Here is a 27,896-nt window from a genome sequence, read left to right on the forward strand (position 1 = left end):
CATCTCATGATTAGACAACTGGACTGCACATGACTAACTGAGGTCACAAGGCCTCACCATCTGAGAGGGATATACATACTCTACCGGAAGAGCTTCAAGACCACCTCACGGGGCCCCAGGGCAGCTGGCCTTCCACCATGTTGCTCTTTGCTCTGGTCCTGGTAACCCTCAACCCCTGCATGGCTTTTGGTGAGTTGTTCTAATACACAGACCCTTGGGGCACATTTGAAGCTCCCAGGCCTAGACTGAGGTAGGTGAAGATGGGTATCAGAGGATGCATGACAGCTTCCGTTCTGCACCAGAGCTCACCAGCTGCACTTTGACATGGGCTTAGAGCATTAAAGCTCAGCAACCTCTGCCCATCACAGAGATGCAGGAAGGAAAAACACCGTGATACCCCAACTGCAGGTGCCAGGACGCCCACGAGCAACCCCCTGCCTCAACATGAGGAGTTAAAGGAGCCCCAAGTTGTCTTACTCCAGCCCTGGTCAGATGTGGAGGTAGAAAACTCAACAGAGTTTTAACAACATTGGACAGAGCAGTGCTCAGAGTGCAGGACTTGATAGAGTCTGGCTCAACTCTGTGTCTTTTGACTAGAACTATGTAGTGCCTGGGTCCTAAATCTGGACTACAAAAAAAACAATAGTACCTTCCTCCCTGGACTGTAGTGGAGATGAAATAGATAGTTGTTTCTAGCATGTTTTTAGCATGACGCCTAGGCTAGAAGCACCAAAAAATGGATGGATTTAAATAGGTGATGATTTAGATGGGGTATATTAATAAAAGATTGAAATATGGTCAAGTCAACATGTTAAGAGCCAATGGCTACAGAAAAGATAATTCATTCCTCAGTTCGCAAGAGGTGTTGGTGCTTAGCTGTCTGCTAGGTAAGAGGATGAACAGAAGTAACCCTTAGATGCAGGGGCCTGGCCTTGTAGGGGAAGGACCATAGACACTCCTAGATGGGAGAGGGAACAGGAAGGAGCTACAAGGAATTGGAGGAGGGAGTGAGGCCTTCAAATCACCATGGGAGCTGGGACTTGTAGTACAGAGATTTGTGACTAAGGGAAGGTGGAAGGAGTTACATAAGTGAAAGAAAGGAGTCTGGAGAGACTCGGATGCCAAAATACACGTCCTGTCTGGGAAGGAAAAATGGGCTACAAATACTGCTAAGTGGAGTCCGTGGGAAGAGGAGGGGAGTCCTGAAATACACAGGTGCTTGATGGGAAGGATAGCAAATCCCTGGCTAAGGTACTAAGGTTTGCTTAGTAGACAAGTAAACAGCAGGGACTATTCTGGAGTCAAGAATATTTTCCTGGTAATTTTTAACACAGTCACCTAACTAAGCTGTTATCTATCCTGTGGGCTCCATTCTTGTGGAGAAAACCATCGTTCCCCCAACTCCCACAGCTCCATCCCTGTCTTGGTGCCACTTGGTGAGGCACTATAAAAAGCCAGCATGACCCTCTGTCCTAATGCTGAAGGACTTTGCTACTCTTGATGACAGTCATGGATCGTATGTTGTCCTATACAGCTCCTAGGTGGGACTAATATCTCAGAGCAGCCTTCCCAGAACATGACATGATTCTGCTTTCTCATCCTTCAGTGGCCCCCATTGAATACAGACAATACATCAACATCTCCACTCAAGTGTGTGCTCAGAATAAAATAATAATTCAAAATTGGTCTTACCAATGCATAGTCAATGGCCCAAGAAGGTCTTTATAAGAAACCAGGTTCCAAAGTAGTAACAGTGCCCAATCCAAAACATAAAAACAGTCTCAACTGAGAACACCTACCAAAGTGGTGGCAGAAGGAAGGGAGAAGAAACGTAGAAGTCCAGGGGGAAGTGCAAGAGGGGCTGAAAGAGGCAACATCTGAGCCAAAATCACTAACTGTGGCCTATGTTAGCTCGGCGATGCTCTTCCAGACATGAAGTAGGTAGAGTCAGTAGCCAGGGTGGAAGATGAACAAATGGGATGGGAGCTATAAAAAGGAGTTCAAAGGTTACAACTCATGTCAGGTGGAGGTAAACATACAGAGCATTTGCTGTGTGCCAGATGTGCACTCCAGTCGCTTGGCGTTAACTTCCCAGAGAAGCCTTGCTAAGCAGGCACCAATATCACCATGCTACCGACGAGGAAACGGAGGGATTGGAAGAATCCTGAACAGATTTCCTGAAGATGGAACTGGGGTGAAGTTTCCAGAGTTTTCTTCTGGTTTTCTTCCAGCACCAAGAGACTGTTCTATTCCAGATTTGTTTGTTCTCATTCCACCTTACGTTCAGTTTCAGATCTGCCACAGTGTCTCAGGGCCAGAAAGAGGACAAAATCTAGACATGCTTTGATGGCCAAGCACTAGCTCTTGATTCAGAAATAAACAGGGCACAGTCCGGCCCTTGTTGCTGGGGTCCTGTGAGTCTCACTTTCTCAGCCCCTCAATTGGCACAAACATATATTGAAGTTGTGAGTTGTCCTGCGATAAGCATGGGTTTTGCTTTCTGAATTTAAGGCTTTAAAACACAAAGCCTTGCAGATCTAGAGATGCTGTCACTCACAGGGTCCAAGTAATCCAGCCTGTACCGCAGCCATCTCCAGGACCAAGTTCTTGTAACCTACCACTATCTGACTTAGTCACTCAGAGCTGAGGTGAGGGCGGCCCACAAGCTCCAAAGAATGGTGCAAGCTCCTCTACCTCTGCTTCTCTTCCTCCTCCTGTCTCACAATCCCTCTGCCTCACCCTCTTACTGACACTTGTTCCTTCTTTGGTCCATTCAGTGGTAAGGAGCATGAGTAATAAGTAACAAGGGCTCACCTCTCATTCATCCCACCCAGCATCCAACATCATCAAACATTCCACTGACTGAGCTATCTCCTGACCTCCATGGGATGGATGCTTTTCTGCTTTCAGTTCCGGTTTACCCCTTCTGACATCCCACTGAATTGGGAAGGATGACTTTTCTCACCCTAGTTTTATATTAGAAATGATTGATGCCTACATAGCTATGGTAGCTTATTCGTGGGCACATACATACATAAAAGCAAAAAACATGATATCCCTTTTGATACATTTTTATTTCTATTCCATGGTCATCAGAGCACCTGTCCTCACCACCCATGGTGGACACTGTTCAAGGCAAAGTCCTGGGGAAGTATGTCAGCTTAGAAGGATTCGCACAGCCTGTGGCCGTCTTCCTGGGAGTCCCCTTTGCCAAGCCTCCTCTTGGATCCCTGAGGTTTGCACCACCACAGCCCGCAGAGCCCTGGAGCTTCGTGAAGAATGCCACCTCCTACCCTCCTATGTAAGCCGCTGGGGAGGGCCTGGGTCTCTTTCAATAGGGTATCTGCCTCAGAGAGCTGTAGGAAAGAGCTGAGACGGCTGTCTGACTGATTGCACTTTGTTTTTGTATTCTTAACATACTGTAAGATCTCAAAGACATTCCACACCTGCTTGAGTGCTCTAGAATCTTTGATCAAAATGTATCTGTTGAGCAACTGTTATACTCCAGACATATTCTAGGTTCTGATAATGTATCAGTGAACACAATAAAGATCCCCTACCTTTATAGAGTTTTATTATAGGAGAGACAGAAACAGAGAGAGACAGAGACAGAGAAAGAGGCAGACACACATACATACATACACACATACATACAAACACACATACATACAAACACACACACACATAGAATAATTGCAAAGCAAGAAAATGGATTATGTGGTGTTCTATGATGGTTAGTGATTCACTCGTTAGATAAAATTGCTGATAGGAAGACAAGGCACCTATTGTACCTCTCCTGTCTTGAACTTTTGGTGGATGAAGCTGCTAGTGTTGGGGGTGAGATGCTGGGAGTGTTGCAGCTGAGCCCAGAAAGCCTGAAAGCCCAGGGGGCCTCTCAGGTAAAGCACCTAGCTTTTACACATCCCTTCCCTGTCCTCCCTCTCACTGTCTTCCTTTATTTTTGGTTGTGAGCCTAGCCTTTAATGACTGAGCCATCTCTCTAGCCCCACTGTCTTCCTTTATAGTCAGATGGTTTTCTCAAGGGGTATCCCTTGATCCTTTGGCTTTTTTTCATTGCCCCCAAGATAAGCTTTGGCTTTGTAGTAGCTGCATAGTTATCAGCAAACACCCGTGCTTACAGTATTAACCTGAGAGGACCGACCCTGCCTCTTGTCACAGAGACAACTCACACTTTAAATTTCAACTCTTTCCTGCCATTTTGAGTTTTTGATGTTACATTTCTATCTTGCATATTATCACCAAATTCAGTAGATATGATTTTTACTAAATAAAATAGTTTGGTCAGTTTAAAGACAGGTGTGGATACTTAACGTGATGATGGTGCTAACACAGTTGGAATTGTTTCTGTGTCTCCCACGAGCAAAAGTTACACTCCCTGTTGCACGGCTTCTATCTGGGAAACTCTAGCAGTTCATGTAAGGCAGAGCTGGCAGCAATAAGGTCCTTCCCTTTTGTTTGTCCAGGCATATGAGAACTCCTCTGTGTGCTGTTTGCTTTTTCTTACTGCTTGTTTTCATTTACCTTTGATTGTTGAGTTTGTTTATAATATGTCATAGGTGATTTTATTGGGTTTGATTGAACTCGTGACCTTGGAATCTCAGCAACTCCCTCCAGGCTGAAACCGTCTCTGTTATCCTTTGTGAATAAGTGCCCCGGCTCTTGGTCTTCGTCAGTTGTCTCTAAAAACCTTTGTGCTTGCTCTTTTGATGCTCCTAATGGGTCTCATGAGTTTTCTTCCTTCATCCGCATTCTTTTCTCACTGTGCGAGGGCGGTGGTTATAGCTCAGTGGTAAACTGTTTGCTTGGAAAATTCAAAAGCCTTTAGTGCTATAAAAATGACAGAACAGAAGCATGAAAAGGCCAATCTTTAAGCACTGATCTGCCGTCTGCTGCCTTTGTTGTTGGTCCATTTTTCACCTCATTCACTGTAGTTTTCAGCTTCAGCGTCCCCGCTGGATTTTTTTTTAACATTTAGTCTCAATATTAAATTTCTATCATACAGTAAAAACTGTATCTGCTACAACAAGCAATTAGAAATATTTCTCTATAGGCAACTTCTTTCAAAATGAAACTTTTCTGATGAACTTATAAATCATGTCTTTATGAAGTCTATTGTTCTTCCTTAAAATAAACAGAGAAACGCTGTTTGGAGTCAGAGTTCTGAGAGATCCCGCGTCCCTGTCATTGTGGGGACTGTCTCAGGTGCTCCATTTTGTCTATTTCTTGAGGTTATGCTGCTCTGAATGTTCGTGGTCACTGTACAATGTCTATACATTGAAGGCTCAAGTGTCTATCAGTCTCTGCAGCTGGTTTCGTACCGGAACTCTCCAAGAGTAGATTGGATGCTGTGTTCCTTAAGTCAATGACAGCTGTATTAATCTCAGCGGTGCGGGGCACGCTGATCCAGGGTTGCTGTAGGTCCTGAGGCTCTCCAGATGAGATAGATGGCAACAGAGCATATATGAGGAAAATTCCAGGACTGCACGACCTTGCTTCCCCAGGGATTCAAGCCAGAAAATATGTCCTTCTGGCCAGGCAAGGCTACTCCCCATAACTTCGCTACATGGAGGAGGCAGATGCCTCCTGCAGTAAGAACAGCTGGAACTGAGACTGAGCCCCCTCAGTACCTGTGTGAGGCAGATGCTGGAGATTCTGACTCATTGGATCTGATGGGTACCTATCCCCCTGCAGTGACCTGCACAGACATGATGACTATTTCATTACAAAAATAAGGCCTAGAGTTGATGCTAGGTCCCCCTTGGATTTGCTGGTTGACTGTAATGAGTGCCTGTGCTTCTGCATGGTCTTTGTGGGGTTACAGGATTCTTGCCAGGACTCCCAGATAGCTTCTCATCCATGTCATTGTCTCAAGTCTGGTAATAACAATTCAATTTGTGAGTTTAAACCACCCAGTAGAAAGCCCTCCCTGGGCTTTGTCTGTTTGAATCTCAAAACTCTTTCTCCCCTTCTCAGGTGCTCCCAAATTACAGGGGTGGGACCAGTGCTCTCTGATGTCTTCACCAACCAACTAGAAGATGTTCATCTTGAGTATTCTGAAGACTGCCTTTACTTAAATATTTACTCCCCTGCTGACTTGACCAGCAAAGGCAAACTGCCGGTAAGCAATGGAAGTCGGCACCCTGGGGCTTCAGCATCCCAGATTTTCTAAGGCAGTTTAGAGGTGGTGAAGGATGCTTGAAGTACAGGTATTGTTAGCCAGACCTCTGACTTCCCTTGACTGCAGGAAAATTATTCAGGTACTTCAGTTTTCCCCAGTGATACTAGGCATATGTGGGAGACTGCAGTGTATCCGTAAGTATCTCCCAATTCATCTGTGTTTTCTTACATTAAGATTAGGAAAGTAATGATGGTTGTCTTCATTTCTGTTTAAGAATCTGATCCCTGAGGAATTAAGACATAATTTCCATTAAAGTCAGAAGTGGAAAGAATTCACAACCCAACACTCACCTAGTTCCAATTTTATATAGAGAGCAACTAAAACAAAGATGAAGGGAAGCTATAAATTAGGGTTAATGGACCGAGAACTTGGGTCCCCCGACCTTCAAACCACATCTTTTACCATGGACTTGGAAATCAAACAAGTGCATGACCTTCCAAGTACACCAGGATCCGTCTGTGAAAACTTTCATGGTCCCATGACGCAGGTGTGTGGGATGCAGACTGGTCCCCCAGCTTTCTCCTTTGCCAAACATCTGGGATGTCATTTTAATCTGTTTCTCTCCTTAGCTGCCTTTGGCCAGGACCACTGACCCAGTGAGTCAGCATTTTCATATAAACAAAGGCCCAGAGATGGGACAGGCTGCTAGTTACAAAGCACAGGACAGAGGTCTTCTTGGAGAAAGTGACCTTTGGGGCCAAAGACTTCATAGAAGCTTCTTCCTCTTGTCACAGCCCACCAGCCTCTGCACTCAGCCCCTTCCCTCTGAGATGGCCGTTCCTCAGTCCTTCCCTCGAGGTGGTAGGGGCCCAGGAGGAGGAGAAATGGACTGTGGGAGTCTGAAGGCAGGACATGTTCCAACTATGGACACAGGTCCCAGAGAACAGAGTCAGGATTAATCCTGGGTGTGCCTTTGAGAAGATGAGAGACCCGGACTATTTCTAACTTTCTTGGGCTCTGGTTCTTCTCATGGGCACCATCCCATGTGAGCATGCAGTGTTGACATTCATGCCATGCTTCAGTCCTGGATACACAAGGCAGTCAACGCATCTGTCCTTTGGCCTCATAGCCCCAACAGCTAACTCTCTGTGCAGCTGTGGGCTACAAGAGTCAGGGCTTGAGTCAAGTCTTGCCTCCACCTCTCATGAGCTGTGGAACTTCAAGCAGGTTGTCTGCCTGTTACATAGAGAGGGTATTTTAAAGTACCCTGAACAGTAATTAGTTCACAGTTTGTGGGTTCTTTTATATTTTACTAGCAATGTTATAGAATTTTATTCTTTCAGTTCTTCCTTGAAATGTGACGTCAGGAGCCATTAATCAGAAATTGTACCTACTCCCTTTTCTCATGATCTTTAATTCATACGGCAGCGCCAGATGGGCAGTGGCCTTTCAGATAAAGTCAGTATCCTCCTTCTTGGGAGGATAGATGGGTTTAGGAGGTGGGAAGGTCTGAGGAAGGCTAAGGGGAGATACCTCAGGAAGGGGCACCACTGGGGACATATGTGCTTCTTGAGATACTACTTTAGTCACAGGGAAAGTTAGCTCACCAGTGAACTGAGGTACAGTCAAAATGCAAGCTCTGTCCTTTGCTATGTCCAGGTGTGAAATGGGTGGTGTGCTGGGGAGAAAATGACATCCTTGGCTTTTGCTGTTCCTATAACAACATTCTTGTTTGGAAGAACCAGTAAAATACATGGTCCTTGAGACTGGAGAGAAGGGTAATACAATGAATAATTAGGCTACATTGAGTGGAATTGTGGTCTGGGACCCGGCTGAGAGAGTTGGGAAGGAGAGGCCTGTTGTAGCCATGATAGACACTCGTGGTCTTGGATAATGGCTTCCTTAGTCATAAACAAGAATTAGTTAGGTCATCAAATGTCGTTACTTCTCAACTTCTTATAACCTAAATGGTTTCTTGATGCCTGTTCAGGTGATGGTGTGGATCCACGGAGGCGGTTTACTGTCTGGTGGGGCATCAACTTTTGATGGACTGGCCCTATCTACCCATGAAAACGTGGTGGTGGTGGCCATTCAGTACCGCCTGGGCATCTGGGGATTCCTCAGGTAAGATACTGGACCTTTTTCCCATTATATTAACACCAATCGGGACAATGGGACCCATGCCTGGTCATCCATCTGCATTCCTTAAAGCGTTTGTGTTTCTGGAGGTTGGACTCTGTCCTGTCTTCTCTTTCCTCACCACACTTTTTGCCCTTGCTCTGGGTTTTTGTGTATACTGTTCTCTCTGCCTGGATGGCCTGTTCTAAACTCACCCATCTTCCAAAGACAACTCTTATTTAGTTCTAAAACATGTGTCTCCTTTCACCTGTGCGGCCAAGCACACAGCATTGCCTACAGCAGTCACTAAGGAGTTCAGTGCTGCAAGCCTCCTCCTAGGATGGGAGACACAAAGGAGTTCAGAGAACGCTTGTTTGTTAAGGAAAGAGTGTCTGGGGTGGATGGAAGCTGTCAGAGGATCTGACCCAGGGAGCAGTGTGCCCTGGAGGTGGTAGAGGACACACAGCTCACTTCCTCCTTAGCGGCTGGCACATGCAGGAATCCAGGCTAGAGTCTCCATCAACTGTGAGATCAGGAGCAGGTTTCCTGCTCTAGGATCCTTTTCTGCATAATCCATGCAGTCCTGAGATGGTTGCCAAGTAGTCTAGCTGAACCGCAGCTACTGCTGAGGAGACTGTGAAGCTGGAAGATGGTTCTGGTCTGCCTCTCTGCTGGTTGCTTTAGGCTTCTGCCTCAGGAACGAAGACATCATCCCTTAAGGTACCAGGTCTCTTTCCCTAGGTTCTGTTTCTCTACTTTCTGTTTCATTCAGCCTGCCACAAGTGGTCCCTCCACCTTCTCTCTCCCTTTCTCTCCTCCACCCATGCCTGGCAGGCTGTGCGTATTGAAGTCACAATGTCCCCCTACTCTCCCCAGTACAACTTTCTGAGCCCTCAGCAGCAGCCAAGTGAGCACCTGTGCTTCTGGGCTTTGGAGCTGCTTCTTTCTTCTGACCTTGGCCGCCTTTTGCCTCCTTGGCCACCCTCCACCTCCCTGCTGCCTTCCACCTCCTTGGCCACCCTCCACCTCCCTGGCCTTCTTCCACCTATTTAGCCACCCTCCCCCTCCCTGGCCACCTTCCACTTCCTTGGTTGCTCGTGTTCAGGCCTTTTTTGCTCCTTCTCTCCCCATCCTCAGGCCTCTGGATGCCTCCCTTTCCCTGTCCAGTAATTCCCAGAATCCCTCACTATGGTGGTTGGAAATGGTTCTCATAGGCTCATATATGTAAATGCTTGGTCCCCAGATAGTAGAATAGTAGAACTGTTTTGGGAGGATTAGGAGGCGTGGTCTTGTTGGAGGAGGTGTGTCACTGGGGGTGGTCTTTGAGGTTTCAAAAGCCCATGAACCTCTCTCTCTCTCTCTCTCTCTCTCTCTCTCTCTCTCTCTCTCTTTGTGTGTGTGTGTGTGTGTCTGTCTGTCTGTCTGTCTTCTGCTTGTGAATATGGTATAAGTTCTAAGTTACTGCTTCAGTGCCATGGCTATCCTGCTTCCCACTATGATAGGAACTGGCCCTCTGAAACTGTAAGCAAGCCCCCAATTATATTTTTCTTTTATAAGTTGCCTTGATCATAGCATCTCTCCACAGAAACAGAACAGTAACCAAGATACCCACCTCTCCTTTGAAGCCAAGATAGCGTCTTTAACTATATCCTCCTGTTTCCCTGGATGTCTAACCAGGACTGCCTTACTTCACAGAGCCAGTGTGAACCCTTGACAACTCAGAGACCACAACATTTAGCTTCCTGTTTACATAAGACCCCCTGTGAAGCTGTATTCAGTTTTATACTTTTGATTGTTCATAATAAAGTCCAGACTCGGTTTTATTTCATACCCTATAGCTACATGGCCAGTAAAACTTCCTAGCTTTACCCTCTAAATATGTTCATAGCTCAGAGCCAGGCGGTGGTGGCACACGCCTTTAATCCCAGCACTCGAGAGGCAGAGGCAGGAATTCGAGGCCAACCTGGTCTACAAGAGATAGCTTTAGGAGAAGCTCCAAAGCTACAGAGAAATCCTGTCTCAAAAAACACACAAATAAACAAACAAACATTCATAGCTCAGGTATTCATTGATTCCTAACTTCGACCAAAATCAAAGCCCTTCATCTCTAGTCTAAGTTACTGTAGTAATCACTTAGTTTCCTCTCTGCTTCTTTCATGCAGTGGTTACTCCACATTGGGCCAAAGTGCTTGTATAAAACACACATTCACAGAGGATTCCCACCTTCCTAACGAGTGTGTTTATAGTTCTTATGGCTGGAGATTCTGCCAGCTGGGAGTAAAACCTTGAGACAGTTTGGGTAGGAAGTTCAAGAAGAGGTCTTGAGTTGTTTTCTGAAATTCATCATGTCTTGGAAGGCCTCTGTGTCTATGATGGATGGCCCCAAAGCCTTTTTCCAGCTAACCTATTATCAACCTCCTGCTCATCTCTTTAGCGAGTGATTTCTTGGGTCTATCCCTAATTGCTTTCTCCTGATCCTTCTCTAACCACAGGATAATTTCCAACATATTTCTAGTCTGTTTCCCCTTGACCTTCAGCATCACTGAAAATCTCACTACCATCAGCCAATAATGCCCACATTGTGTCCTGAAGGCTTTGCTATTTAGAAATTGTTTCCACCATGTCAAGTCCTCCATCATTCTTACGTAAAGCTTTAGGGCATGTGCATGGCTTTCCCCCCTTCTCTGCAAAGATGCACAGAGTGTTCTTTTTCAGAGTTCATACCTGAGTCATCTGTAGCACTCCACATCCCACACTTCAGGCTGACCAGCCTGCTCCTGTGAACCCTTTAGACTCTTTCCAAAGTCGCTTTCACATTTCCTGGTACAGTGGTATCAGCATACCAGTTCTTTGGTACCAATTTCTGCATCAGGCCACTTTCCACAGGTATAACAAATACCTGAAGCTTACTCTTTTGTAAAAGCTGGGGTTGGGCTGCAGAGATGGCTCAGTGATTAAGAATGACTACTGAGCTTGCAGAGGATCCAAGTTCAATTCTTAGCCCTCACATTGGGAAGCTGACAGTTGCCTGTGACTCTAGCTCCAGGGAAATCGCATGCTTCTGACTTCTTGCAGACACTAGCATCCTCACAAGCACAGACATGTATGTGTGCACACACACGTATGCATACAAGCAAAATTAAGAATAAAATATAAAATTTTAAATGAGGTTTATTTATCACACAGTTTCAAAGGTTAAAAATTCAAGCAGCCTGGTATCAGCTGTGGCAAAGACGTCTGGGTAGTGCCACATTAGGGCAGCGGGTATTGTGGCGAAGGGGTTATCAGGAAATCAGAGAGCAAGTAGGTGCAGGCGTGGTCGTCTATAACCTTTTCATAAGAACTAACTAGAATGCTGCTAGAACTGTGTTCATCCTAATGTCCTCAATAGACCAATCACCTAACAATGGACTCCCCCTCTTAAAGGCTGGACCACCTCCCAATGCTGTCACATGGAAGACCAAATCTTTAGCATACAAAACATCGAGGGATGGTCCTCCCGTAGCCATGGCTCTCGACCCATCATAGCCCAGCTATGGCATCTCTGACTCCTACTCTCACCCTTCTCTTACAGCACAGGAGATGAACACAGCAGAGGGAACTGGGGTCACTTCGACCAAGTAGCTGCCCTACAGTGGGTCCAGGACAACATTGCTAACTTCGGGGGGGACCCAGGCTCTGTGACCCTCTTTGGAGAGTCAGCAGGAGGAGAGAGTGTCTCTGTCCTTGTAAGTATTCCTGGCACCAAGCCTCATGTCCAGGGTTGATGTGGGTGCTGATGGGTCCCCTTGAAGACCATTCAACCCAGCCACAGGCACTTTGGCCAGCAAGGCCTGCATTGAGACTGACCCTAACTCCTAGCTCAGCAGCAGTCAGTGTAGAAATAAATACCAAGAGCTCCCAAGAAGCTCAGAGCTCAGTTTTGTGTCCTGAAGCCAAAAGAACGTCCAGCTGAGCCTCTGACCATGGTGTTCCAGCTGAGCCTCTGACCATGGTGTTCCTAGTCATCTTGCTTGTGTTCTCTCTCCTCTTCCTAATCATTTTAGCTTTGCCACTCCCCTGACATGGGGGCAGGTGTGACATATCAATAAATAGATGCTAGTGCTCACTAGGAGATACCTGTTCCCCTGGAAACCAGACTCACAGGTAAAGAGGTTAGCACTGAAAGTAGCTTCCTCTGAGATTGTCCTGTGACTTGTTTGTGCCTAGGGGGGTGGGCAGCTGTCTCTATGCCTAAGGCACTGTGCTATAGGGGAAGTCAGTGAGAGAGAGAAAGAGCAGAAAATGTAAGAGAGCGGGCTAGGAAAGGGGAAGGCTGTAACACCTACATGTGAGAGTGATTTTGCTGGCTTAGAGATGGGGACACATTGAAGGAAGCTATAGAAGGCATCAGGGGCTGCTCAAAACCCTCCAGTCAGCTCAGAATTAGATAGATCAGCCCCATTATCTTTTAAACATGTATTGATTTCATAGTTAAATACCCACAGGTTAATATTTTATGTTTTTAAAGTAGATGAAAAATTAAGGAAAAAGAACAAATAATGCTGAAGGAGAAATAAGTCATCCATGATCACCCCTATCTGGACACTGTTGCTGTGACGTCCTAACTTGTATTTCCCTTGTCTTCTCCTATAATTCTACCTGTCTCCCAGGGCTATGTTTATTCTGTCTCTTGTATGTATCACATAACTTTTAAAGAACAACTTTCTTCACTACTAGACTGTCATGAACACTCCCCAGATGCTAAAAGCCTTTCCTTAATACTTGCTTTTACAACAGCATAGTGTCCTATGGTGACCATAAAACATTGTTTATTACGCAGTATTACGATATTAGAAACTTTGGTGGGCTCTCATTTTATACTAAATCAATACACTATGAATTTTCTTTACTTTTATTTTATTTATTTTCTACTTATTGGCTTTTATAAAATATTTTAACACAATATATGTTGATGCTATTCTTTCCCCTACCCCACTTCTCCCCAGATCTCCTCACCTCCCTCCCCACCCAACTTTATGTTCTTTTTCTCAAAAGAAAAAAATCAAAACAAACAAGCAAAAACAAAAATGTGAAGAACACCCCTCCAAAAAAAACATCAATAAAAAGCACACACAAAATCATGCCGTCCATTCTTTGCTGGCCAACTGCTCTTGAGTGTGCCAGACATGCACTTGATATATATCTGGTGTCCCTTCCAGCAGCTTTCCACGGTGAATAGCCTCTCGATTAGGGTGGGACACTGTACCCACTTCCTCTTCTCTGTGCTCAGACCTGGTCTGACTTGAACTTGTCAGTGCTGTGAGTTTTCTTTTTAAGAAATTTTTTTTAAATAGAAGATTTATTTTAATAGAATTTTTTCAAATTGGTTTTTATTACTTATTTTGCTTTTTGAGATTATAATAAAAGGACATCACTTCTTCTTTTCCTTTTCTCCCTCCAATTTCTATCCCCCTCTTTGCTCTCTTTCATATTACTGGCTGGGCTAGAGAGGAGGTTCAGACAGTAAAGCCTAGGCTCACAATCTAAATTATAAAAGACATAAGTGTTCAAATTAATGCCCTCTTTTCTCATTGTTTTTACATGCACATATGTATATGTACATGTATAGACAAGTCCATTCCTAAATACAACCTGCTCATTCCTTATAATGTTACTTGCATGTCTATTCACACTCTGTAGTAGGAGCAGCAGCGGGCTGCATCCTGCCACCTGACTAGCTTATGCCCCAAAATCATTACACGGAAACTGTATTCTTTTAAACACTGCTTGGCCCATTAGCTCTAGCCTCTCATTAGCCAACTCTCACATCTTGATTAACCCACCTCAAACAATCTGTGTACCACCATGAGGTGGTGGCCCACTAGGAAGGATCCTAACCTGCATCCATCTTGGCGAGGAGAACTATAGCGTCTGACTGGAGAGGAGAGGCATGGTGTCTGCCTGAATCTGCTTCTTTCTCCCAGCATTCTGTTCTGTTTATTCCGCCTACCTAATTTTCTGTCCTATCAAAGGACAAGCAGTTTCTTTATTAATTAACCAATAAAAGCAACAGATAGACAGATGACCCACCTACATCACAGTCTCACAGCAAACTCCCCAATCTTACAATCTTTCTACCCCTTCTAGGCACTGGTCCCTAGTTTTAAATACCAGAGTTGTTTTGTAGATATATCCACTGAGCTCCACGTGCCTGTATTTTGATTGCCTGTAGTTTTCTGTAGTGGTCTCTATCTGTTGTTGAAAAGAGAAGTTTCGGCTCTCTGTTTGTACTTAAGAACTTGGTTGGTTGGTTGGTTTGTTACTGCAAGACAGAGTTTCTCTATGTAACTCTGGTTGTCTTGGAACTCATTCAGTAGACCAGGCTGGCCTTGAACTTAGAGATTTGTCTGCTTTTGCCTTCCTTCTGAGTGCTGGAATTAAAGACCCATGCCTCTGCTGCCCTGTTAAGACCTTCTTAACAAAAGGGAAATCATGCCTAGTACTGGAAACCTAGTCAGCTACCCAGGGATAGTTATCTTGAAAGAAAATCCACAGCTACCACTTTGCTAAACCAGCATACTCCCCTAACTACATTCTAAATATCTGTCTTTATATCCATAGAGAAGTATATTCACCTAAGAAATGTCTTTAAAATTCTCTATGGATGCTCATGATCAATTTTCCCAGGACACTTTTTAGTAATAGAGACCCTGAAACAGAATTCGTAGTTAGGAACTGCAAAGAGTTTCCTTCCAGTGTTTTTTACTATCATAGTAGGTGCATGCCACATACTCCCTCCTCTGTCCCTGGCTCGGAGGAAAGCTGGGAAGCGATCAGAGACAGGTAAGGAGCTGTAACCTGCGGTGAGAACCAAAGTCTGCAGGCAAGATGTGCAAGAGGAGGGAACCTTACAAGATGAGCAAGTTGTTGGCCATCTCCCTTGAGTACTAATTCTCCTCCTCTTCCTTTCCAGGTGCTGTCTCCCCTGACCAAGAACCTCTTCCACAGGGCCATTTCTGAGAGTGGTGTGGCCCTCACTCCATGTCTGTTCAGAGAGAATACCAGGCGTGGGGCTGAGGTAGGTCACCTGGGTTGCCCAGTCTAAGCTCTCCAAGAACCGAGTAATCGGGGCCACTGAGACTCAAGCTCAAGACAATGGCCTTCAGCTCAGTGCAGTGTCCCCTGAGCGCACTGGTTCCAGTGTAACAAGGCAGAGTGCTACACTAGACAGTGACTGGTGGCCTGTCATTACAGTACATCTCTGTCGAAGTCTGAGTTCCAGTGCTCTGTAAGCAGTTATGGACTTGGGATGATTCCTCCCTGAGGACCTGGTAGCCAGGGCTGGTTCCCAGCACATTCATGCATTGGTTCATTTATTCATATATATAGTGGATATACCTATGTGCTTTGTAACCTAGAAAGCATCCATTTTTTTAAAAAAAAAAGAGAGATTGATTTTTTTTAATTGTGTAATCAAACAAATGGCACTATTTCATCAATGAGAAGGAAAGAGAATAACCAAATCTGATGAAACCACGTGAATCCAAAAGGAATGTTTAGTGAGAATGTGATCAATAGGTAAGCAGACAGATCAGAAAGAAGAGATATATTTACCTGGTGAGCAAAGGATAGCCCAAGAAGGAGCACCACGGGCAAACGTCCTGTGCAGAGGGGAGTCCTGGAGGAGAGGGGGGGGAGGGCTGCTGTGCCAAACAGAACGATTAGAGAACAGAGTGAGTCAAGGGTCTCTTGCTTTTGATCTCACACCTAGCCTGTGTCACCTCTTGTGCCTCCTCCTCTAGTCAGTTCACTCCCAGGTCACATGGGGGCCACATCTGCCACTGAGATTACAAACTTCCTCTTGGTTCAAGAGGAGCAGCTTTATTCTGTGATTTAGCAGGGGAAAGATTGTTTATTTTTGTGCTTTGACAGTCTTTGTGACAATGGGGTATGAAATCAAAAGGCAGAATTTGGGATTCTGTGCTTTTTTTAGCGACCATGGCACACCGTCATTCTGAAAATGGTCAGCTTTCAGATAAGCATACCCATGTTATCAGAGAGATGGCCACAAGGACACAAACGTGTAAGCGACTCATGTCACAATCCAAGCTGGTAACAGGGGCAATACTGCTCAGTCCAGCACCTTCACCTGCTGGCCTAGAGCACTTTCTGCCGCCACATCCCATAACAGCAGTCTTGAGATAGAGTCCCTCTCTCTGTATTCATGGAGAGCAGCGATGATACCATTTAACTCTCCTATTGCCTGTGGTCTCTGCAGCAAGTCGCCATTGCTACAGGGTGTGAGGTCACTACATCAGTCAGTATAGTTCAGTGTCTGCGTGAGAAGACGGAGGAGGAGCTCTTGGCCACGACACTGAAAATGGTAGGTGTGTCTATCCCAGTGGCCCCCACACTGCTGGCCTAGATGCAGGGGTCCTCACACCCCAAACAAACTATGTGGAGGCCTTTAGGGACAGTGTCAGCTTTCTAATATAAGCTAGATACTTTTATTGTGAAAGAAACCAAATGTCAAAAAGGTCTAAAAATAACTTGTTGAAAAAATGCTTAACCGTGCCCCAGCTTTATCAAAACAATCACTCTAGCATTTTTATAGGTGGATGTGTTGTAAGAAATTAAGCATTTTTCTCTTCACAGAAGTAACAACCATCCTAAATTTTAGGGCTGGAGATACAGTGCAAAGTCAGAGGAACTTGAAACTTTGGCTCCCCTCCCCCTTGCTCTTGCTTTCCTTCTCTCTCGGCCCTAAATGCTGGAAGATACTACTGGACCCTATAACACCCCCATTAGCCTGGGGCACTGCCTGTGTTTCCTGGCACAACAGGTTCTCATAAAATGATCAAACTAGTTTTAAAATGTAATTGACTTCTAAAGCTCAGAGACAGATATTTCAGTGATTCTCCTGGTGGCACAGAAGAAAGGGCACATAAGAAAAGGAAGGCACACTAACAGTACCGACTCCAGAGCTAGGGAGCCTCACCCTGGCTCTCAGGTCTGTCTCTTGGTTTGTGCCTATCCTGCATTGCTTGTCTTTCACCACTGCTTGTGTGCAGTAGAGCTCAGGCCTTCCCTCACTGGGCCAAGCTGAGGAGGGACCAGGACAGAGAACCCGGCAACTCGCGAGTGTAGCTAGAGGTTGGTCTTTGGAGAGGGACACCTGCTCACCATATCTTCTGCCTTTGTCTTCACAGAAATTCTTTGCTCTTGATTTGCTTGGAGACCCCAGAGAGGTAAGGATGCCTGCTTTTCCATGCTAGGTACTAAGCTTCAATTAACTATGAAGCCAGGAGTTCCCCTTGTGAAATGGCAGTCCTGTTCTGTGGGCATGCTGCAGAGGCCCAGAGGAGGTAGTTCCTTGCCAGAGTAATGTAGCCAGGAAAATCACAAACAGAGCTGTTCTTCACAGTTCTTACAGAGTGTGCCCAATAAGTAATCCAGTCTACTGGGCTCAGGTAACTCCCTTCTCACTCACCTTCCCTGCTCATAATATGGCCCTGTAGGAGGAGAGTGCACTAGAACCTTCCACTGTCAAGGTGAAAATATGTTTGGGTAAGGATCTTAGGAGACTTCACAGAGGACTCAGCAGAAACTCCAACCTTTCCCTCCCACCCTGTCCTGCACTCCCACCTCCTACCAGTGACCGCTGTCTTGTGACATTTGCTGTATACTGTCTACAGTCTGGTTCTACGTTCTATCCCTGGGCATCCCGGCCATTCACTAAGGGTCCTGTAGGATGGTTTGAAATTCTTCCAGTCATTTATCAAGGTTTCACTAAGATGCAAGAAGCAGTTCAGCGGCTGGGATACAGCAGTGAAGCAGATAGCACTCTGGACCTTCCTGGAACCTCTGCTCTGATGCATGCAACAGAGCGAATAGAAAAGAGTGATGTGGGCTTAGGTTTTGCCAGTATCCGCTTATGACAAAGTGGAAACAGGCAGAAGGCAAGGACCAGGCAGGTACAGAGACCATGCAGGAGGGCTGCACTGCAGCCTACCAAGAGAAAGATCCTGGGAACTACCAAGGCCTTGGCAGAAGGGTGGCAAGAAGCGCTTGCGATGGGATGTATTTGCAGGGATAATTGACAGGATTTGCTGATGGAAGCTGTGGTGTAAGAGTAAGAGATAGAGAAGAAGGAAAAACGCCCCTCTCTTCTAACTAAAGCTGGCAAGGAGTCTGGATGTCATGACATAGCCACCAGCATCGCTGATCCCCATAGCAATCCCTATGACTCCTATTGTTGCTGATGTCCCCTCTGAAGATGCTAACATAAAAAGGACCCTCACTATCTGTCTTCCGGCCCTTTTCTATGTTCTCTGTCCACTTTCCCTCCTGCCCCATGTCACGGTATCATCAGATTTACCCTCCACAGCACAAGCCGAAGTATGCCTCCTCCTTTCTTAAAATCAGACCTGTTTATAGCACGAGTCCTCTTGCCTCCCCTGAAAACATCTTTAATCAAAACATGCCTGGTCTGGGCACTTATGAATTGCCAGATACTGTGCAGAAAATGTGATTGCCCTGTGGCCCTCTCCCTAGTGCTCACACTCATCCACACCCAAGCTTCTCGGCGTTTCTGGGGATAGCCCTGCATAGTGACACCTCTACTACATGTCCGTGTGCCCTGTCCACTGTTTAGAAACCCCAGTACTTCTTCACCATTCAGCTCTCTTTATTCCCGAAGTCCACTGCCAAAGACAAGCGCGCCTGCACCATTCATATGACCTGCTCCCTTGCAACCTCCTTCATCAGCCTCTCTGCATTCTACACCTCGTCTAAGGCAGTAATAGTTGCACCCAGAACCTATTCATTACTGTTAACGTCCATGGTTTAGATTCCGGATCTTTGGGGTGGGTCTGCTTTGTTTTATTTAACCATGTACAGCGAGGGCTAACCAGTCATTCGTTCAGAGTGGGGCTAGGTCCTTGCAACCATGATCTTCAGTCTAGGCATCTTCCAGCTCCATCTGTTCTCCGAGGAGGGAAATATTGTTCACGGAACAAGGAGCTAGAAATATGGCACAAAAGAGTTGTGCTATAATGACCCAATGAAGAAAAATAACTCTGCCAGTGAAAATGATCCCTAGTGCCTCCTGAGCTCTTTCCAGGGACAAGCGCTATGCTGAACATTGCCTATGTTCAGTTGTTCACTTCATGAGGGTCCCACCATACCACAGCTCTAGGACAGGCATTTAACCAAACCCACAGCCAGCTTCCCAGCTGGCAACGTGTAGACCAGGCTCCACCTAATCTTTCAAATATTTTTCATCAAGCATAAAACATAAAATCAAAATGTCTGACAGTATATGCCTTCTGTGTCTCCCAGAAGGCATCTTGAAGGTAAGGGGGTTTTGTCCTCATGGGGATACAGCTCACATTTCAATATAGACAGATGGGTGGAGTTGGTCTGTCTTCATTGTGGATTCTGTGCTTATGAGTTGAGCTATTTGTAAAAATGTGTTTCTAAGTGCCCAAATAAACTCGAAGTACTTTGTGCCTGCTCACAGGTGAGGCAGGGAGTGGTGAATGTCTGAGGCACATGGTACCCGAATTCCATCTTAAATTAAAGCAGTGTGCTGCTTCCTCCATCTCCCTCATGAGGAAGTGCTCCTCTCCTGTGGGCTTACTACATTATTTCCTGCACTTTGGTGTCATCACTGATTTCTTGTTTTAAAAAGCTCCAGAGAGTGTGGAAGAAGGTGTGTGTGTGTGTGTGTGTGTGTGTGTGTGTGTGTGTGTGTGTGTGTGAAGTGAGCCCCCTTCAGGTCTCAGTTGTAGGACTATTGGTATGAGTTTGGTGACAATGTTAGCAATGCATTAGATCCACAAGAAGAGACGTGTAAGTTAGGCTGTTCTGCAAAGTATCAATATGACACCTATAACATCTGATAAAGCTGCAAAAAGAGGAGAAAGAGGCTGAATATGTGAGTTCATGACATGAGGAAGAATATTAAAACCAAGTAGTAGACAATACGGTTGTGAAAACTAAGCCAGAGAAATCTACAGTTATGCTCCTTGGGGTCAGGAGCAGGTTAAGTCCTTCCTCAAGGCGCCTTTCCCATGGCAGTGCAGAGTGATCCGCTTCTAACTAGCTCTCTGCTCCACAATCCCAAATGTTCTGAGTGCTGACAGGGTGCCAGGAGTAAAAAAATCCACAAATGGGCTTCCATGGCAAGTGACAGTCAAAATGTTATGTATGCGACATCATCAGACATCAGTGAGAGGGCTAAAGAGATGGCTTAAGGTCAAGAGCATTTGCTAGTGCTGCAAGGACCTGACTTCAGTTCCTAGCCACAGTGTTGGGTGGCTCCCAACCACCTGTAACTCCAGCTTCAGGGGATCCAATGCCTCTTCTGACCTCTGTGGGCAACTGCACTTGCATGCACATGCCCCCACACAAACACATGCACATAACTAAAATTAAAATAAACCTTTAAACAGAACACCAATGAACTTCATGTTTCAATTTGGATCCCATCTCTACCAAACTTCATTATGTATACACGAGTATTCCAGAACTTACCACTGCCCCATCACCTTACCAGAGACACCCACAGGTCAGAGTTCTATCCCCTCACAGGGGGCTTTGAGCATCTGTGGCCACTGCCCATGCTTGTGTAGTTTGATAGTATATGCTTCACCCTCAGACAGATGCCAAAGGGAGCACGGGTGTTCTGGGGAGCAACTAACCACAGGCTGCTTTGTTCTCCAGAGCTACCCCTTCCTGACCACTGTGATTGATGGGGTGCTTCTGCCAAAGGCACCGGAAGAGATCCTGGCTGAGAAGAATTTCAATACCGTGCCCTACATCGTGGGGATCAACAAGCAAGAGTTTGGCTGGTTTATTCCCACGGTGAGAAAGTAGTGATCCCACGGACTTAACCCCAGAACCCATCATCACCTGGGACCAGGACTTCTGCCTTCTGTGAACCTCTCTCTGAATCCAAGGAAGCTGTTCCCATGGTCACAAGTGAACATTTCCATGGAAACATTCTCCAAGTCCAACTGTAAAGTGCAGTCCTCGGAGCTCTGCTCCACTTTTTTTGCCTTTCCAAAAAAAAAAACCAAAAACTTGAAAAGCTGAGTGAGAGATCTGTAGTGATGAGAATTGTCCAGATTGCTCTTGATCTTAGCCCCAAGGCCAAGAAGGGATGGCAGTTGTTCAGATGGGAGAACTAGGGACGCCTAGAAAGGAGAGGGAGCTGGAGGGCAGGAGTCAGGCTGGGGTGCAGCAGCTTCCACCTTGATGGTAAACTCACATGACCAGAGATTGCCACGGGCACACTAACCAAGACCAGGGAAGACTGGTTTCACATTAGTGAAAACTGGCACGCAAAAGGAAAATGGGATTTTCTTGAGTTAAAAATAAACAATGAGAAATATACATTCAAGTAGAACGATAGAGTCATTTCATAGTACGAACACACTAGGGGAAAGTTCATGTACAAAGTCAACTCTGATCCCTGGCACCAATAGTGGAGAGGTTTCAATGCTGTGATGTTCTCAAAGAGCCACTGTGATAGGAAGGGTGAGCTAGATAGAGAAGTGTTAGTTTGCACCCACCTGCAGGAGAAACCTCCTTCTCTTCATGGAAGAGCTCAGCTGGAAACTGAAGTTGAGCGCTTACCAAAGTTAGGAATGTTTCCTTCCAAAAAAAACTAGTAGAGAGAACAAGAGCAATCTCCCCAAATCACTCCCTGGTCCTTGAGGAAACTGTTTTTGTTGAGACATTAATATCTCAAGGGGCATCATTAAGATTTTTAACTGTGAACTCTCTATGGTAGACGCTTTAGCAGAGATCAGGGTAATCTTCTCAGCCCCAGGTTTTCTTCTGGCAGCACTGAGTTCCCCAAGTAAGCATGGCAGAGGACTAGGTCATGCTTCTACAGCCATGTTGATGGTAGCTTGTCTCTGGCCGCAGAGGTTTGCACACACAGACACATGGCAAGAGTTCTGTAGTTCTCCATACAGAAGGTTTTCAGAGATTATCAAATGTCATAATGGTTACTTATGAACTGAGTGATGGGATGTCTTGTGCCCTCTGTCCCTCAGTTCTTAGCTTGTAAATACATGGTCTTAATTTTTCCCTCACTGCATAGAGAATCTTTGTGCGTATTCCAGCTTCATAAACAGACACTCACACACAAACGCACTTACACACACATTCACAAACTGCACACATGTGTACATGCACACACAATCATCTTCTGCTAACCATGTTTTTAATCTCTCTTTTGCGTTCATTCACTTTCTGGAAAAGTCCACCAAGCTAACCATTATTGTCTAATTCATCAAAACCCATGAACACCAAGGCCTGTAAACACCTTCGTTGTGCTTCAGTTTGGTTGACTGATTAGCCTGTTTGGTTATTCCCATTAATTCCCAAAGTTTACAGACGACTGACTATTTCTTTAACAGATGATGGGCTATCCACTCTCTGAAGGCAAACTGGACCAGAAGACAGCCACATCTCTTCTATGGAAGTCCTACCCACTTACTGTAAGTACAAGGGCAATCGTGGAGAAAAGTTGTATTCAAGGAAGGACTGGGAGCTTGCCCTCAGTCACAGGTGAATTAAATGGAAGGGTAAAGATAGCTGGAATCTGGAGTTCCCATCCCAGAGTGAGCATTAGCACAGCATTGAAGTTGGTCCTAGTCAATTGAAGTCTTCTAAATGGGCTGGGAAAATAACATCGCTCATTGGTAGGGGTGGGTTCTTTTTTGATTTATTTCAGAACATCTCTAAGGAACTGACTCCAGTGGCCATTGAGAAATATCTGGGAGGATCAGACTGCCCTGACAAAAAGAAAAGCCTCTTTTTAGACATGATGGGAGATTTGTTATTTGCTGTGCCATCTGTGATTGTGGCCCGCTATCATAGAGGTGAGTCCCGGGAGCTGTACAAAAGAGGGACACTGACTCCCCAATACAGTCAGATGTGGAAACTGCTGAGGGTCAGGACTCAGAGACTCATTCCATATGGCCCAAAGGTGATGTGGGGCGTGTTCAACATTGTGTTCTTTGACATGAATCTCTAGAACAGGACACAAATGCAAGTCGCCAATTTGGGAGTTAATCTCAGTAAACACTCCTAAGGAGGAGGCCAGTCAATGCTCCGCTGCCAAGCCTGTGTCTCCTGTGGATGGATGAAACTGAGTTCTTGGAATCATGTAGAGGCCACATCTCAGGGTTAGCCCATCTGAGTAGCAAAGGAGTTAGGCATATCCATCGTAACACCCTTGCCATCGGTGGAAAGTTATTCAGTGAGTTAGTTCCTTGCCGCTTTGACCTGTTGCACACATGGTCAAGGTAACCCATAGCCACAGAGGCCCATGCAAAGGTGCTGGAGCTGACCTGCCTGTAAATAAGGGTGTGTATGAGGCACAGCAGAATCTTCTCGGGGCTCCGCATCTGAAGCTATGCTGCTATATACAGAGATAAAATCAAACACTTAGAAAGCTTGGCAAAGCCTGACAAGAGACTGAACAAGGAGATAGATAACTGATAAACAGATAGATAGATGAGAGGAGGTCTACTGGGGGGATAGGCTTGTGGGATTATGAAGGCCAAGAAGTCTGGGGCCAAAACAGAACAGAGACTCTGGGGTTCTGGCAAAGTGACCACCACAAGGTGGAAAGCCTTGGGACCAGCGAAGTCAATGGTGTGCTTCTCTAGTACAGTGGCCTTTGGGAACCCCAGATGTAAGTCTGAAAGTCCAAATGAGAACATCCTGCAGTCCTGTGCAAAATTTCAGGGGCAGAAGAAGCTCTGGGAGAGAGGATGTCACCTTCTCTCTGCTTTCTTCTCTGCGATGTTCAGCAGGTCTGATGACACCTGTCCAGACTGAGAGTAGACCTTCCCCGTTAGTGTACCACATGTGTGGCCATGTGTGTATGTGCGTATATGTGTGTACATGTATGTATATGAGTATGTTTTGTGTATGTGTGTTTGTATTTGGTTGTAAATGTGTATATGTATGTATGCGTGTGTGTGTCTGTGATTGTGCATGTGTGTATGTGTGTCTTTGTAGGTGAGTGTCTGTGTGTGTACTTCTACCTCTTAAACTGTCCCTGATTGTTGTTACCCAAGTGTCTATGTCCTGCTTTCCACTGAAGACTAATTTTATAATTTCGCAAATGTTACTGGTCTCCTTTCAGGGTCTTAGGTAACAGGCTGAAAACCAATCACAAGGACTAAAATGTTCTCGTCCACAAAGTGCGGGGGCTCTGGCTTCCTTCCACAGTCATTTCAGTCTCTGAGGCTAGGTGACTCTTCTTTGTGTGACCTTAAAGTGACTGCTTCAGACGTGGATCACAGGCCACGGAGGGATGCTTGTCCAAAGCAATTCTTGCTAAGTCACGGGACAGTGGTGGAGGCTGAGAAGGCAATTGACTAAAGCACTCTGTGTCTTCATGCTAAAGTGACACAATTGCTTACCATTGTAGGGATGAATATTTAATAGTATGAAAAATGATTACAGTATGTTACAAGATGTCTTGGATAATATCTTCGCAGTTTTATAGACAAAAGGGTCTGAACTAAAACATCAAGGGACTGTCAGTGGTGAAATTATGAGGGAAATTTTTCTTTTTTCTTTTTTTTCCCTATATTTGCCAAGATTCTCACTGAATGCAAGCAAGGCAAAGGAGTGAGATTGTTCCACTATTGTGGCTCAGGGCCTGGTACTGAGTTCCCTGGGATCTAGGGGTTAGTACATAGATAGAAGTAACTAGCTGACACAACGATCCACTGGGCAGGAGCAATGCTGCCGTGGAGCTAAGACATGATGTCTTTGGGAGTGAAAGAAGAAGGCAAAAGGGAGAGGCAAGTTCACTTTCCCTTCATTCCCGAAGGTCTTAACACTCCCAGCCAAGCATGACTCAAATAAGAATCCCAAGGTTCAAGGATGAAGCCTAAAAGACGGAGTGCCCGCTGTCTTCAGAGGTCTTGCATTCAAATGTCTTCATGTTCAGGCAGAGTGCATTTGCATCCCTCTTTTCTGGATGATCAAGAAAAACACTGGGGGTGCTCAAAACCAGGCTGACGGAAGATGCCTACTAGGTGCAGGTCTGCTCGGGATGAAGGAACATGGGGTGTCATCACTGAAATGCATCCAGACACACACTGCCTCAACTGTGCTCATTCACACACAGTGAAAACTTGTTCGGATTCCAGTTACTCTCCCCAGCAGCCCCAAGCAAGTCCCTGGATCCCCTAACATTCTGTTTTCCTCCAGCTGTGAATCTGGGGGATTTCCTGCACAGGCAGAGGACTTTATATCACCTACATGAGTCTGGTAACATGTACTGTACATGAATCCATGTCTTCTCAGATGCTGGAGCCCCCACCTACATGTATGAATTTAAGTATCGTCCAAGTTTCGTGTCTGACATGAGACCCAAGATGGTGATAGCAGACCACGGTGATGAAGTGTACTCTGTTTGGGGGAAACCATTTCTGAAAGGTAATCCCCTTCTGTTGGCTTGAACTTCAAGTTAGGAGCTTTGGGCTCTAGACCTGATTCGGTGGCCTTAAGCAAGTGTCTCTTCTCCAAATTCCCATTTCCTAGTTGGATTGTTAGTTTCTTTATACATTTCTGTGGCAAAATACCTGACCGAGGCAACTTTAGGAGAATGGGATTGTTCCCACTCATGGTTTTAAAGGGCCACAGTCCACCGTGGTGAGGAAAGTATGGTGGCTGGGGCATAGCATTAGCTGGTCACATAACATAGGTGTTAAGAAGCAGAGGGGTAGTAGGGAATGAGTGGAGCCAGGCTATAAATCTCAATGTTCACCCCCAGTAACCTACCCTCTACAAGTTTCGACCTCCTAAACGCTCCACAGCCTTCCCAAACAGTGTCACCAGTTGAGGGCCTAGTGTTCTAACACACAAACCCAACAAGGACATTTTACATGCAAACAACAGCAAAGACGTAGTTATCGCAAGCTGTTCCCACTATTTCTACTCCTCTAACAGGCATACAGAAAGCTGTACTGCTAGGCAAAGTGGTCACCCTCATGACCCTAACCCGTGGTATCAGGAGGCCAAGTGGAGGGTCATCTACATGGCTCGGCCTCAGGCAAGAATGCCGCTCTTTTATTGTTTAATCACAGGAGCTTATAGAGTGTGAGAGAAGAGAGACTTAATGTGTCGTTAAGCTTGGGTAGGGTCTACTATGTATCTTTTCTTATCTCTGCCTATATATCAAAATACAAAAAGTTTAGAATTTTTAATAATAGTATTTAAAGAAAACTTCTCACAAATATCTTCAGCACGTGGATGTCCAGCGTGTGTAAGTGACCCGTGACTCACATCATGGCAATTCAGAGGACACTAGCCTCTCTGAGTATCTCCTACGTAGGTGTCACTTTAGAACACTAATAGTTCAGGTATATTTTGAAATCTATGAGACTGCGAGAACATCCTGTGCCTTGAGTAGAGAGAGAAAAACAGGTCATCATGAGAAATAAAGGTAGCCAGCTCGTGGACAGACTACACGCCCATTTGTGAGTCCTAGACTCAGATTTCCAGGCTTAAATAGAACACTCAGTCCAACTCTTCCGCAAATGCGGATTCCAAGTCAGCAGGCAAAAGTGCAGACTCTATCTCTAAACACTCCCAACCTATGCTACCACTGCCCACGAACCTCACCATGGTCAAGAAAGGACTCTTGTCTTCTTCCCCTCAGAGGGTGCCTCAGAAGAGGAGATCAACCTCAGCAAGACGATGATGAAGCTTTGGGGCAATTTTGCTCGAAAAGGGTAAGGCTGATGAAAAAGATGGAGCAGGCTTGGTGGGAGATGTGGGGTACTGGGAAGACTCCAAATGGGAAGGGGTAGTTTCTAAAGTCTGAGTGACCAAAGCAGCGGCCATAGTGTTCCGACAGGGAGAACTCCCTAAGAATGGGCAGGCTGCCCCCAAAAGATGGGAAGTGTCTTATATATGACCTCTCAGCAGTGATTAGCCAAGAAATTCCCAGAACCCTCAGAGATATGTGAGGACCACACAGCAGCTTTAAGGACCTCTGTTTGACTCTGTTCTCAGGAACCCCAATGGGGAGGGATTGCCACACTGGCCAGAGTACGACCAGAAGGAAGGGTACTTGCAGATTGGAGAGACCATTCAGCAAGCCCGGAAGCTGAAAGACAATGAAGTGGCTTTCTGGACTGAGCTCCAAGCTATGAAGGTGGAGGAGCCATCCAAAGGAGACACGGAGAGATGAGGAGGAAGCGGTGGAGCCCTGGAAGCTTTTAGCAGCCAGGGCAAGGCTGCTCCACAGCAGGTGTTTGTAATTCAGAGTTTCCTCATCACTGAGGCTGGAGAACTGTGTGTCCAGGGTGGGTAGAAACCATGGGAAAGAAATGTTTGCTTTCAATTTGTAAAATAAGTGAAATGGGTTTTTTTGTGTGTGTGGGGGGGGGATCAAATCAGTGTCTGAGTCTTGAACTACTGATGAGCCCATCCTCCTCAGAGAGATGGAGAGGTTACCACCAGCGGGGAAACCACTCCTGTGGGAATATGTGCTGAATTCCAGCATGCTTTGAGATGCTAATGGGGACTTTGGACATATCCAACAATGAACAACGAACATGGACAGAATGACAATATACATGTCTGATGGGACGGTCTCAGTTTTCTCTAG

The 27,896-nt window shown here is 45.7% G+C and overlaps 1 protein-coding gene across 1 annotated transcript; it reads left to right on the forward strand.

The window, feature by feature from the left end:
* On the forward strand, positions 1–27,615 carry LOC130863314 (liver carboxylesterase 1-like). Its single transcript, XM_057753231.1, has 14 exons — positions 1–189; positions 3,097–3,301; positions 5,995–6,139; positions 8,130–8,263; positions 11,832–11,985; positions 15,213–15,317; positions 16,518–16,622; positions 17,449–17,487; positions 20,966–21,106; positions 22,672–22,752; positions 22,989–23,136; positions 25,586–25,717; positions 26,943–27,015; positions 27,299–27,615. The coding sequence occupies exons 1-14, from the start codon at positions 138–140 to the stop codon at positions 27,474–27,476; spliced, it is 1,692 nt and encodes a 563-aa protein (XP_057609214.1). The 5' UTR covers positions 1–137; the 3' UTR covers positions 27,477–27,615.
* Positions 27,616–27,896: the final 281 nt, after the last annotated feature.

This window comes from Chionomys nivalis, chromosome 21 (genome assembly GCF_950005125.1).
Source record: "Chionomys nivalis chromosome 21, mChiNiv1.1, whole genome shotgun sequence".
In the NCBI taxonomy this organism is placed as follows: domain Eukaryota; kingdom Metazoa; phylum Chordata; class Mammalia; order Rodentia; family Cricetidae; genus Chionomys; species Chionomys nivalis.